The 14,652-nt window shown below is 32.8% G+C and overlaps 1 protein-coding gene across 5 annotated transcripts; it reads left to right on the top strand.

The window, feature by feature from the left end:
* Positions 1-4,280: 4,280 nt before the first annotated feature.
* Positions 4,281-11,989, top strand: LOC128166282 (uncharacterized). Of its 5 annotated transcripts, none has more exons than XM_052831380.1 (2): positions 4,281-4,379; positions 10,975-11,989. In XM_052831380.1, the coding sequence occupies exons 1-2, from the start codon at positions 4,377-4,379 to the stop codon at positions 11,584-11,586; spliced, it is 615 nt and encodes a 204-aa protein (XP_052687340.1). In that variant the 5' UTR covers positions 4,281-4,376; the 3' UTR covers positions 11,587-11,989. The 5 variants fall into 5 exon arrangements, with proteins under 5 accessions (XP_052687340.1, XP_052687323.1, XP_052687332.1 ...); XM_052831363.1 differs by lacking the exon at positions 4,281-4,379 and adding an exon at positions 8,545-8,734; XM_052831372.1 differs by lacking the exon at positions 4,281-4,379 and adding an exon at positions 10,089-10,274.
* Positions 11,990-14,652: the final 2,663 nt, after the last annotated feature.

Raw genomic sequence — 14,652 nt, 5'->3', positions numbered from 1 at the left:
AACAAAACTAAAGAACCACCAAAAGGGGGAGGGGTTGCAAAATTTCATGATGATTGACAAATGAAATTTAAAGCATATCAGTGCATGTCAGTGCTTAAATGCATTTTACGGCTATAATTTAAGTGCTAAAGAAGATGGGGAATAAGACAGCGCAAATGCCCATTTGGTTAAGTCGTAATTAAAATACAATTTCAAAATTCATTCTTTTTTTTTTTCAATTTAGTACATGCGTATTTGATATGTTTTATTAAAAGTTTACAAAAGAAAATTTTTGAACAATATTCAGTTTTGAATATCTTAACAAAAGCAAAATATAATAAGACATAAATAAATGTCTCTGACAAAAGTTAAGAAAAAAAATTCCTAAATTATTGGTCGTACCCACAACCTTAAAATCCTAGTTCTCTAACCACTGAGCCAATTTAGTCATTACAAATGCGTTGTTTTAATGCTATATAAGACTAGCCATGGCCACGAATTTACGGACTTACATGTATATCATTTTTCTAACACGTTCAGGCAATTGTTAGACATTTTAAAAGCAAACTGGGTCATCTCTCCACGTTCTTGTTGACTGAAATCGGTTTGATTACCATTAAACCTTATTCAAGACAACAAGTAACAGCTTTCCAAAAAGCTTGCCTGACTAAACAAAATTATTCAATGGAATGATGCATGTATCAATTAGGCTATCTTATCAGAAATGAATTTTAATTTTCGCTGCTGGTCATAAATTTATAAATGGAACGTGCAAATTTAAGTCGAACTGTTAGTCTTTTCTTCGATCTAGAACACGTACATATATATAATTTGAAATTCATTTATTTTATTTATTCAATTTTTTAGGAATGAACACATATCATATAAGTGCATGTAAGCTTGAAAGCTGGAGAGTAAATAGTCGTTTTTTTCAAATTGTATTTGTTATATTAATTGCAAAATCAACTGAAATGCATTTTTTAAAACTTCCAACCTTATGAAATGAGACGGTATACAAACACGTATTGTTTTTGAATGTGTGTGGGCAGCTTCATCAAAATCATCTTGACAAGCATTTAAAAAGGGGTGAATTCTCAAATTCATGAAAAAAACCCTAACTGTAACTTTAATTCAATTAGAACTCCTTATTTGCAGTTTCATTATTGCATGCTCCTACAAAAGTGGAAGGGGGGGGGGGCAAATCCATGATATTTCCATTTATCCTATAAAGTTAAGAAAAGTACCAGCTGTCAAAAAAGAGGGGTGGGGGAAACAGCCTCCCTCACCCCAACCGCCGATGCTACGTGCCTGTGATGTAAACACATGGTGTGGTCTGGGGTATTTGCATGATCCCAACGGACTCGTCAACTAATCGGCGCGCAAAAACTATGAATGAGACATTTAGGCGCGAAATCCTGCTTTAATGTTGAACTTCATCCATTGGCAGAGATCCATTGGGGGGGGGGGGGGGGGGTAAGATGAATTTTTTGACATTTGTTTTGTAACAGCTACATACATATATATTATACTTAAGATCGGATGTTTTGGAAGAAATATATCGAATTAAGAAACACACTTGATTAGTAATTGTTAAATGTAGTAATGTACATTTAGTAAGACACGCGAGTTATGTTCCCTTTTCAAGATTAATGAAATCGCCCAACTGAACGAAAATCGGGTCACACCCCACTTTGGCGATTTAGTTCCTCCAGTAAACATTCCAGCTGTATAAATATACATTTGTTTTAATTCAAACTGATGACTCTCTTGTAATAATGATAATCCAACACCAATTCTTACTTACATTGTACCGTATTAGACAATATGTTACAACTTGTTACGATGACCCCCTCCCCCCTTTTCACTGTTCAAATAAGGTGGAATGCTGATCTATTTTTAAATCAGGATTACACACTTGCTTTGCATGGTGACCTTCCCTTTTACTTGAAAACTCTTGCTCGCTGTTGTTATTACATGCCATATAACATTTTCATCAATTATGAACGTAAATGCTGACATCTTAAACATGCATCGGTAAATCTTTTTTGTGAAATATCATGCTTGTCCCATTGTCTGCACTGTTTCGGAGATTGCAACTTTTAAACCTTAGATATGCCTGACGTCATGACGAAATTATGGAGCTCAGACCCACTCTATAATAGAAAAGGCATCGAAGATCTAAAAACGCCACTATTTTGAGGTTTTGACACGCATTTGCTAGTGCAAATCAACCTATTCCAAATATTTAACATATAAGGGTTACAAACCGATGTTCTGTTAATTACACATTTTTTTCTCAAACATTTATAGAAAAATTATCAGATTTGCTGATATTTTAATTTTGCAGTATCTTAATTGTCTGTCCCCTTAAAGGCAATTTGCACTCCTTATTCACTTGCCTTCTTTACAAGAATTGGTTATGCATATCGTTAGAGTCGGCTCAATGAGATCTATCTACCTAATGTGTCATATATAAAATTGTTTCGTGAATAGAAGAATGTTCATCTCCCTTGACCAATCAAACTGTCTACTAGCGGTCACATGGATAATGATATCTATGTTTAGCAATTCGTAATGTTCTATCAACAAACCCACTTAAATTCCGAGTTCCAAGATCTTCAGATATTTCCATATAAATTGTTCTATGTCCATGTTAACTCTCTTGATTTACATAGTAGATTTAAACAAATTAATGCAATGTTTTAAAAACAATTAATGGGATAAATTTTATCGCAGAACAAGTGCCCGTGATCTGGAACTGAAGAAGAGCCGTATATGAATAGGATATATAGTACATGTATATTCTTCAGTATATTTGATTTTACTTTTGGTGATTTTCTTTTATAAGTGGATGTAATATAGCTTTTTTAAAGATACAGTCTTCTTAAAATCTATACATTTACCGGGTACACTGTAATATCTATAAGTTTACTGACTGTAAGTTAAAAATATTGAGAAAGATAAAATCGGGGATTCAATTTTTATATCCTGCATAATTTGGCAATGTCAAAGAATAAATGATTTGACAATAAATAAATTAGTAAAAAATGACACAAACTGATTTTTGAAAATTTTACTTTTTCTACATCTCTTAATGCATAGGAACAAATATTAAATAAAGTATAATACATGAATATAAAAAAAAACCCAAAAAAATGCATCAAAAACACACCGGAAAACCAATATAATATATAAACTACATGTAAAACAAATAAGAAAAAAACCCACCAGTAAACCAGAGAAAACCTTGTCATATTGCTTTTAAATAATTTATGTTATTTAACAAATATTTTTATTGTGCGAATAAGTACATAATAAGATTGGACATCAGTCTGTGTTCCTGTGATGTGTGTTAGTCCTCTCCCCAATGATCAAAGTTACAAATGATATTTCAATTACATTTGAATTATATAAATATATTGATATAATAGGTATATAATGTTATAAGTTCATACTATACTAGTAATATTCAGTTCAATTCATTTATTCTTTTAAAACCATGTAAATGGTACAAGAGGAACATTATAAATATATAACATGTATACATATGTACAAAGTCTGAATGAGCAGAGCTGGCTCATTTTGCTTATGGAGAACAGATCTCATAAAGCTTTGTATATAATGAAAATTGAAAGTTTGTTTTTTTTAATTAAAGAATTGGTATTTGTCAATAGATTAACTGAAGACTTTAAGGAGTTGAAATTCATGTAGGATAAAGAACAGAGAGGAAAATAATTGTTTTTAGTGTAATAAAAGTTATTGGATTGAAAGCCAATAGGTATTTCATGATTAGATAAATGGAAAAAAAGAAAAGAAAGCCAAAGCCCTTTAAAAGTAATGAGCGGTATATTGGATTTTATTACTTTCTAGTTTCTTGACGAGATTTCCGCACTAGTAAAAAAAAAGTAATCGTTGTTCTTAATCTTTATACATTCATTTATTGCTTTCATTCTTTTTAGATAAAACAAAATAGTTTTGCGGATAGAAGAATTTCCCGTTTATGTTGTTTTAATAAAAATATGTGATGATGGATCATGATAAAAAGGGTAACAGGTACTTATGTTTGAAAAATGATACTCTCGTAGATGTTTTAAAGTATTTCAAACCAACATTAATTTCAGTGACTTCACAGGTTAAGCATGCCCGATATAGCCATGACAACGTGACCTTTAACAGGAAATATTGGGATTCCCCGCGGGATAGGTCAGGATTTCAATTCAATTCAGTGACACGCATGCGTGGATTTGGTTTTTCCCGACTTTTGTAAACAGTGTGTAATTTCGAAATAGTTAGCTATAATAGGAACAGTCTATGTAAACGGTTGTCAAATAAATCTATGCATCCTCGTTAATCAACTACATTAAATATATATAGGACTGTTGTATAAAGCAAAATTAATGGTAAGTGAGACTAAGTAAACCATAGAGAAGTTCAATGATAGAATCAATTAATGACATATGTCTGCGTTATCCGTATTTTGGCATCTTAATTAATTATAATGGCAAAAAATGTATCACAAAAATTTAGAATATTAACATTGAAAAAGGCAGGCACAATAATGTACTAGTAATGAGAAGGCGGATGTTTTGTAATACAATGCATGTGTAATCAAAATGATAAATGGGGGGGGGGGGGGGGGGGGGCTATTTTATTTTGAGACGGCCAATTTATGAGGAATTAAGAAAGAAATATATTAAGCAATATTACTATGTAAAACATAACGTGTATAAACTAGTTTTTACTTAGTGTAGACAATACTTGTAAAAGAACTGAATAACTATGGTAAATTCCTAATACAAGCTGTAAGGTTAAGAAGTTTATCACTGTAATATCATAATGTCAAAATGCACTCGTATAATATTTTGTAAAATATAATATAATAGTTATAAAATAATTATATTCCTTCTGTTTTCTGTTCATTCACCGATTGTAATTCACAGTATGTAAATACATTGTATATAATGTTATTTATATTCCGATGAGCTGTATATACAGTTTGATTAATTTGAAATTGAATGATAGATTAATTAATTACTAGCTACTAAGAAATCTGGTTTTTGTGATCAAAATATAAACATGTTAACCTTGCATTCTGTTTAGTACTGTTATGTCACTTATCATCGTCGGAAATGATGCGCATTTATTATAAAATTGGAGATGCATCTGTCTTCAGATGAGATAAAATTCGAAGGATAAAAAAAAAACAAAAACAAAAAAAAAACAAAAAAAAACAAAATAGAAAAACTAAATTAACACCGCAGACACCCCTCCCCCCTCCAAAAAAGGCCCTAAATCCCTAAACAAAAACATCCCAACAGTATTGTTAGGAAACAAAGAAAAAAAAAACTTCCTAGTGAACGACCAGTATAGCTATGGGGTGCAAAATACCGGTATCCGAACATGCTTTCATGTCTTTCATATTGCACTTTGTATTTGAACAATTTGACAACTCAGAAAAAAAATCTAAAGTAAATGTGAACAAATATATTGTATATATCAGCAGTGGCGTAGATTGATCCATACATGTATATTGCCAAGAGTTATAGGTGAAAAACCTTCTAATGTAGCTTTTCGTGGATTTGAGTTAACACTTTTAATTTACAATCTCGTGTCTATTGTAATACTTTAGCGTCAATGATCTGATGGCTTCTAAGTAATAGAGTTGGAAAGCTTTGTGAACAGGTAACAGATTTAATGTCAACTTTGTTTAATTAAGATTTAAAAGAAGTTGTTGCAGTTCCTATGCTATTTTCCCTAAAGGAGTTGCAGATAAAATGGAAAAATAAAAGTTCAGAATTCGATATAAATCTTTCATATTTTTTTGGCATGCAACGCGTTGTACATAAAGCAGTGTAGAATTTTATCTGGAAATATTGTACTAACTTTTATAAGACCATAAAATAAATTTGAATTTACACAGACAAATTAAATATGGCAGATTCCATGCTTTGAAAGAGGGGGATCCTCATTGTTGTAGAAAACTGCCTACTTGAAACAAATCTAATTTAATCTTAACGTTTACAGTCAGACAATTTATTGAAAACTACCATTTCCGGCTTTTGTTTCAAAGAAGCATATTTTAAAAAAATGTAACCTTTTGAAAAACACCATCAATATTCAATACCTTTAAATCTATAAGAACGCTGTGTTTTTCCCAGTCATTTTAGTGGAGGGGTTACGCAGTTAGAGTAGGCTGGAACCGAGACCAACTTCTTTTGATTGGGTTCGAATTACGGAACAGTTGGAATATTTTAATACATACATGTATTTCTTTTAATCGCCGTAAAAAAGGGTAATGTATATAGATGATTCAAGAATGTCGGAATCAATTTATTTAAACGCTTGTCAATGTAATATTTTGCATGTATGCTTAATTTCTTTTCAACGTTACTTACTGTGTGAAGTCTCCAAAATAAATTTGAATTATAAACATTATCTTTTGAACAGGCGATTTCAACACAATGTAGGCATCAATGTAGAACAATGTTTTGCCCCCCCCCCCCCTTTTATGATTTCTGAAATAATATGGTACGCCGTTCTCTAAGATATATGTACATTATCATTATTCACAAAAAAAAGTATGAATCGGTGATGAAGCAATAGGTACGAAAAAAATTGGTCCACCTTTTTATCTGGACTAGACGTTTATCAAGATACTATAGAAACATGGGATCATTATAATTACAACTGAATTACAACTACAACTGGTTTTGAAGAGCCAGAATCAGATTTATTCATGTAGCTCCAAAGAGTGATATTATAAACACGTTTGATACACGGGCATGATACACGGGCACCTGCCGTTATATATTTTTCACATACATAAATAAAAAAATCATTTTTACCCTCTACCTAAAAAGTACACTAATAGGTAAAGGATATATTTTTTATAATGAGAAAAATACATAACGTCAGGTGCCTGTGGCTAGACAGTAGAAATCAAACTGATATATTTTAACATAAATGTAAGTCTAAGTGTGTTTTTTTTTTAATGAAAATCAAATAGTGGCCGCCGTGTTCGATAGAAATGCTAGTAAAATGTTTGTGGATTTTGCCCACATACGGAACATACCCGCTTTGTAAATTTAAAACGATACGAATATTTAAAGCATTCACTTTGTGGAGTAATCCCACTTTTTTGCAAAACCTTCTTTCTACACAAACTTTTAATTGATTTTCATATATTTTTATTACAAATGTCATATATATATGCAGAATGTCAATATAATAAACAATTACTTAAATTCGGTGTCATTAAGTATGAAAGTTTCTTTAAGTATTCGAAGTTAAATTTTGCTTTGAAAACTGGAGAAATATTCATTTTGTTCATTTTAATTGTTCATTGTATGTTAAAAAAGGATTAGAAACAAGTTCTAACAAATTAATAGTTATTCTTTTTATGTAAAATTATTGTCATGTAAATAATATATAGTTGAGAAAGTAACTAAGAAATTAATCAGTAGAGAGAGAGAGAGAGAGAGAGAGAGAGAGAGAGAGAGAGAGAGAGAGAGAGAGAGAAATTTATTTTCAAAACTGAAAAAATGCATAAATAATAATGCATCTACTTAATTCTTATTTTAAAAGATTATAAACTGGTTGATAACTTGGTATTACTGGAATCTACGCTTGATTCAAGAATTTTTTGAACAGCTGATAATTGTTCTTCAGCCTACATGAATTCCAGCTTCTTTAATGCTGCGATAACATGTTTCATATTATGCTATGAATTTATTATATTCTATATCTATTATACTCATATAATTCAAATATAATTTAAATATCAGATGTAACTTTGATCCATTGATAGAGGACTAAAATAGGAATAGCCTGATGTCCAATCCAATTGTGCACTTTTTTGCATTAATAAAATATTTGTATAACTAAATAAACGAAACAGCTAGTATCATAAGCTAGAACATTGCCGCCTCATAGAATAAAACATTTAATGTTTTATTGTTTTTAACTATTGAGAATTTGTTTTATTTAACAATAAAGGAAAAATTATAGATGTTCAATTACAATCATTTGTAAAAAAGAAACAAAAAAACCCCAACAAATCTTTGAATTTTAAAACAAGAAATAATTAAAATTCATTTGCATGCTTGTCTTAATTATATAACAATTATGTTGAAAAGCTACTATATACACATGTATATAAGAAAATTTTAATAAAAGGATTAAAAAGACCTAAATATACAACATGTTAATTTTCTTATTTCACACATATTCTTTACGGTATAACTATTAAAAAGAGAAAAAGCAGTCTGGGGTAAATCAACAACGGGAAGAAAATCGCATAGACAACCTTAGTTTGGCGATGTCAAGAAATATACATATACATTAATAGCGGAATACATTTTTATATATTACAACAAAAGAAAATCTTTTTAATAATTAAAAACGTACGTAAAAATTAATCTTTTAATTAATCAGTTTAATCTAAATACATGTATAACGTTTGTAAACATGGCAGATGCCCTTTAAGTTACGGTATAACGCACAGGTATCAACATGCTCATTTTTAGGTCACATATTCGGAAAGTAGGTCATGTATACACTCGCATGTTGGGTTACGGATCATGGTGCTACGCGTGGTTTGTTGTGATTCTGTATGGCCTGATCGGTCGATCGCGTGAGGATATGTGACGTCACAAAGCTTAGAATTTGAAGGTTTTCGTTATAAATCTTACAATTTCCTGAGAAAAAGAACATTACTAAAGAGCTCTAAACATTTTCTATGGATTATGTTATAAAGGTAAGAGTTAAGATATCGACTTCTTCCTTGTTTAACAAGTTGCATTTTTTGAAATGTTGATTTGCTACCATCGCGTGTCAGCTAAGGATAACAACACTATACAGAGCAACTTAAAATAAAATTCTATTCGTTTCGTTTCGTTTCTCACATATGCAGTTTAGCTAGTCTTTGTGATATCATGCATAAAATAGAGTGAACGGTATGTTGAATGTGGTTACAAATGCTGTTATACAATTATAGTCCAATCCACACTTTGCAAAAGTTGTTCCCCTTTGCGGGGTCAACCCAAAGGTCAAAAGGGAAAAAGCAACTTTTCCCTTCTTCTCTTGGAATTTGATTTATTCCTTCGATGTGTGGGTTGTCCCAACTTGGGGCAATTAAAATTCACAGGGAAACGTTTTTTTAATGTCAAATGACAAAGTTACAACCCTCTAAACTACAAAGGCTACTGTGAGAAATATATGGGTTTTTCCCCAAAAGATGGCGGCCAAGGGACATAACTTTTGTAAAGTGTGGATTGGTCTATAAATGATCATTATAGCAAGCAAATAACAAAACAAAAAATATCGTGATAAATTTTAAAAAACAACATCAAAATTAGTAACAATTAAAGCTCCTTTTTTTTTTTTATAAATAGCTCTTTTAAGCCTGTACACGCACCTATGAAAATAGTTGCAGTACTTTAGCTCCCGATCTGAAAAAGGTCGTCCATCCGAATTTCTTCAGACTGGGAGTTACAGACCTAGCTACTATGCAGGCCCAGAAAATCCCCGCGGAGATAATTTTATTTTCCCTTCTTTAAGAAGGCGGTTCGGGACCTCCCACCCCCACCCATCAGGACCGCGCATGCATACATGTAGATCGGCTAAAAGTAAAAGCGGATGTTTCGGACAGTGTTCAGTGCTATCGTCCAACCACGGAGCTACCGGCGTGAAATAAAGCAAATAATTCACATACCCTGGCTTTTTTTATGAAGAGAAAGCCCCTGTCGATCAATACATGGTACATGTAGCTTACAAAGCTAGTTTTCTCTTTATTTATTGATTTGATTGGGTATTATATAACCAGATTATACACCCCAGTGCAGAGTTTGAATATTTTTCAATAATCTGATTCAAAGCCTTGTTTGTTCAATATTAATCTGCAAAATATATAAAAATTTAAAATTTCAAACGTTCAAACGGGTCGGGTCTTTAATTATTATGACGTAACAGGCACCTTATAAAATAGGTAATGTGTATTATATTCTTCATAAACAATGGTCCTGTAGGATATTCCTAGATGTCCCCTACTGACGCGTGTGTGTCGTCTCGGCGACCCCCAGAAAACATGCGTGGACTTTTTTGTACGGGCATTTAAATTAATGCAGGCAACTGTATCGATTATAGAGATTTTGAAACGACCAAAGAAGTGTACTAGATATTTAACGGTTCTGTCTTGAGCAATGGGAAATATATTTGAAATGCAGCGTTACGACACAGTCAATTAAGTTATTTGTTAATTTCACGACATTCCAACGAGCCCCTTCGATAGAATGGAGGTAAGGTTTACTGAAGCTTTCAGATAATGTATAGGCATTGGATTCTTTGATGTTTGGGATCGTATTTCTGTGATTACAACCTTCACAATAAGGTAATTTCAACGTCGCAAATATTTCATTCACGATATCTGGAATAAATTTTTATTTGCGAAGTTTGAATAACACTTTGCTTGAACCATTGCTAAGATTTGATGGACCTCCGTTTAAACATTTTAAGACTTTTAAATTTATTGCTTTTCTCTCAATGTCGAATAAAACCACTTCCAATATTTTTTTAACGCGAAATTCGAAAGCATTGTCAATATTTTGTCAACATGAACAATCCCCTTTGCAATCTCCAATGCAACACTGTAAATTAGTTTGGAGGATTAATTTCAAATGATTTCAAAAGTCCCCCGCTGTCCTGGATTGTGAACTTGTTCGATTATAGAAAGATTGGATTAAATAACGCAATCGAAGATTACCATGATTACATGATATATTTTGTGGTTGGGGTTTCAAACTAGTTACATGCTTTTATTAGGTAAGTAAAGGGGAATCACGAAAATTAAATGGAAGTCATTTTGACTCTGTCACAGTGCAGCCTCTCGTTGGAACGAGTATGTGGTTCCTTGCACGTTCATCACATGATATAGCTATCCATTCCCGTACGTTCTTTCAGATCACGTCAATTCAAACTTTTGGTTTTTTTTCTTTACAGGTTGGATTAAGAGCTAAGGCAGTGATAGGATACTTTCACAAGAGTCTGTTCATAGAGCGAGCTGGAGCCCAAATGACAGAGAATGACATTCAAGAAAAAGCCGTTGCTTACTTAGCGTTATTGAAGAATGACGAGGACGCTTTAGTGAAGGAAGTGAAAACACTGGTGAAATCGAACAAAGACCTCGTAAGGAGTGTGTTCAGTGCAGAGATAGACGGGTGGACTTTGTTCCATGCCTGCGCTTTACGTGGATGTAGAAAGTTGTTGAAGTATGCCATCAGATCGGGCGTGGACGTTAATCTCAGGATGGGCGAGCCCGAGGGAGTGCCCGGGGGGTGTAGCGCTTTACACATGGCGGCCCACAGAGGGGACGTCAGTGTAATCGAGATTTTGACCAGCTCCAGGGCGGATTTAGACCTCCGGGACAAAGAGGAGAGGACCCCCGTGTTTTATGCCCATCGTGCCAATAACTCCTTAGCAGTGAAGACCCTCAGAAAACTAGGGGCCGACATGTCGAGCTGTGATCACGGTACTTTTAAAGAAAGCCAAGAAAGGTCGCTTCTTAATTTCCGGTTGTTGCCATTTCCGGGTTGTTCCGGATCTAGGAGGTGATAAATATGAACGTTTAGGAATTCCGTCCATTAATCAAAATTCTCACACGTGTTCAAAATACGAGACTTCCAGACAAAGAACGTGCATTCTGGTGATACATGCATACACTAGTATTTTTTGCTCTTTAGCCAAAGTGCCTTTTGTAACCGGTAACCGGTATTTTTTATCTCTGAAAGATCTTTTTATGTGTGTTTTATACCCTCATTTCAAAGCAAAGCATATTTTAAGACAATCCAATACGATTGAAACACTTGTTAACATCCATATGAGATTGCAAATGAACAAACCCGCTTTAAAGAATGATGACTTGTTTGAAAAATATCATTATATTTATTACATGTAGATAATTTGTATTTATATGGCGATATTTTCGCAACAAATAAACCAAAGAAATCCCATGAAATCTTTGATTTTGTTACATTCGTTTCCGATTAAGGTTTTACTATTAATATTAATTCACTCTGCAGTGAGATGTTTATTATTTTTGTTAACTGTCTGAACTACATGTAGATGGCTTCTACCACGATTAAATTTGCCACGCAGCATTTTAAAATTTGTATGCACATCCTGGTTGTTATACAACAGATGTTATCCATTAGTAAACAAAAAGTTATAATGAACCCATATGATTTTTTTTTATTCGACGATTTATCCACAGGGGCCAAGCCCGTTATAACATTAATTTCAATTATGGTTACATTGAAATTAATTTTAAAACGGGCTTGGCCCCTGTGGATTTATCACATGAAAGTGTGTTTTAAGTTTAAATAGCTAAATTTCAGCACAAAGTATTTTGTTGTTCAAATAATCTCATGTTTTCTTTTTAATCGATCCTCCTTTGAAAAATCAATGAAACTTTGAAGCCATATATGATATTGTGGATATAGGCGGTGTCCGCTGTACTTCTTCTCGCGTTATATGATCATACTCTGTGTAGTTAGATAGTTGTAATTTATTTAGTTAACAGTCCTTAGAACCATTTTAACAAGAGCTTGGACTTTAGGTAGTTGTGTTAAACAGCAATGTGACGCAGGTCTGTCTATTCCATTGTCAGCAACTCAGCCTAGGCTCTCTGAAATCAACAGGATTTGTCTAGCTTTTGAGCTAAGACTACGCAATCGGTGCATATTTCGCTTGAAACTGCGTCATTTTCAACTTGTTTTGACACAAGAAATAGATAGCTACGTCCTACTGAAAGTCCAAGGTCTTGTTAAAATGGTTCTAAATTATATTGCTGAGAATATTATTATTAATTAGTCAAATTTTATTAATTAGTCACATTCTAAAATTAAGGAAACAAGTGCCTGTTGTCAACGTAGAACACAGGGCCAAGTCCATTTTTGAGATTTATTTCATTACATTGAAATTAATGGCTTTGTGATATAGAGTATCTCTAATATGCTAAAATTAAATCCATTCTCTTGCCGGCGCGAATATACATATTTGAATGTGTATTTAAAAAGAACCTCCTGACGAAGCAAATATACTTATAGATCTATTTCATGTTAAAAGCCAGCGACTTGGAGCTCCGAACAACAAGTTGTACCGAGTAAAGGTCTCACAGAGTCAGATTACTGCATGACCTCGCCAAAGGTTTGTTAAATCTATACAGCAAATTATGAATAAGCCATTCACAGCTGAATGCTCTTTTAATAAATATATTTGAGATCCTTGGCACTATTTACGCAAAGGAAGCACGCTGTGCAGGTCAATTCTGCCATGCGTTATGCATGTGTAGTTCTAAATTCTCCCTCGATATACTGTTCAAAGTGTTATATCTACAATTACTGACCAATCATGGTCCCCGAAAGGCATTTCAACATATATTTTAACATTATTTCACAATATAGGTTGTTTCATTTTCCTATATACGGTTATATAAAGAACTTTGTATTATTAAGTGTCAATGATCCTAGGCAATACCAATGTCAAGTGTCCAAATGAATGTCAATGATCATTAAACTGCAACACATAATATGTTATGCGATAACTTCTTCATACATGTATTTACACATTTGAATGGCTTTTTTTTTTTCAAACTGTGATATATTTTACATATAAATTTGAAAAAGTATGCATGCATGTACATTAATACAATGATAGACATATCTATACATTGGTTCTTTTACCATTTTCATAAATAAATTTTCCAAGTAAGCATAACAATTATTTTATTTTGTACCATGTATCCAATGATACATTCATGTATTAACCTCATGATTAAAAAATATTATACCTAATAAGGCACGATGGTAAGTTCATCATTAATAGAAAAATATACAATGTCACGTGCACGTGGACACGTTTTTTGTGAGGACGCAAAAAACTAAACATTGCTGGGGATTGATGAAGGCTGTATCTCCTCAGAGAATGATGTATCACTGGGGAAATAGATCACCCACTAGCTCGACTGGACATACACTTTCTTCTCATCGTCAGAAGTACGGTCAAAGGTCAGCACTACGCGATACCGACCGTGAATTTCCAACGATGACCGATGAATCTAAAATCCCCACACATTTAAGTTTTTTCTTCATTAAATATCAGGATTTCATTTTGCATAAAATGCTGCAAATATTGTTGTGGTTTACCGAATGCTGTACATTTTTTACTTAGACTTCACACTGAGGAGGACTATTGATATTATATTTTGTGTATTTTCAAGAAATGTGTTCTTCTAGAAAAAAATAAATAGATACATGTAAAACTACACATGATACTGTACATGCATGAAATAAGAGCAACATATGTTGAAATTTTCATATCTTGAACAAATGTTGTTCTTAAATAACCATTTTTTCCACTTTAGCAAAGTCTTTGCACTACTAGTATCATAATGTCATTTTGTCAACTGCGATCTCAATTTCCCTGGCCCTACTGAACATTTGGTCTGCTTTTTATAAACATCATTTTCATTGATGAGACAACAACCATGCACAGATCCAGAAAATGTTTCTAGGGATAGGGGGTCTGAGTGATAGATATTACATGGGGTGAGTAATCCTAAACCCATTTTGGGTAACTTTATAGTCTTATATTAATAAATTTGAGTTTCCCAGAGGGGGT

The sequence above is a fragment of the Crassostrea angulata genome, chromosome 1, assembly GCF_025612915.1.
Source record: "Crassostrea angulata isolate pt1a10 chromosome 1, ASM2561291v2, whole genome shotgun sequence".
In the NCBI taxonomy this organism is placed as follows: domain Eukaryota; kingdom Metazoa; phylum Mollusca; class Bivalvia; order Ostreida; family Ostreidae; genus Magallana; species Magallana angulata.
Note: the sequence above shows the minus strand (reverse complement) of the source record. Positions and strands in the feature narration are given on the sequence as shown.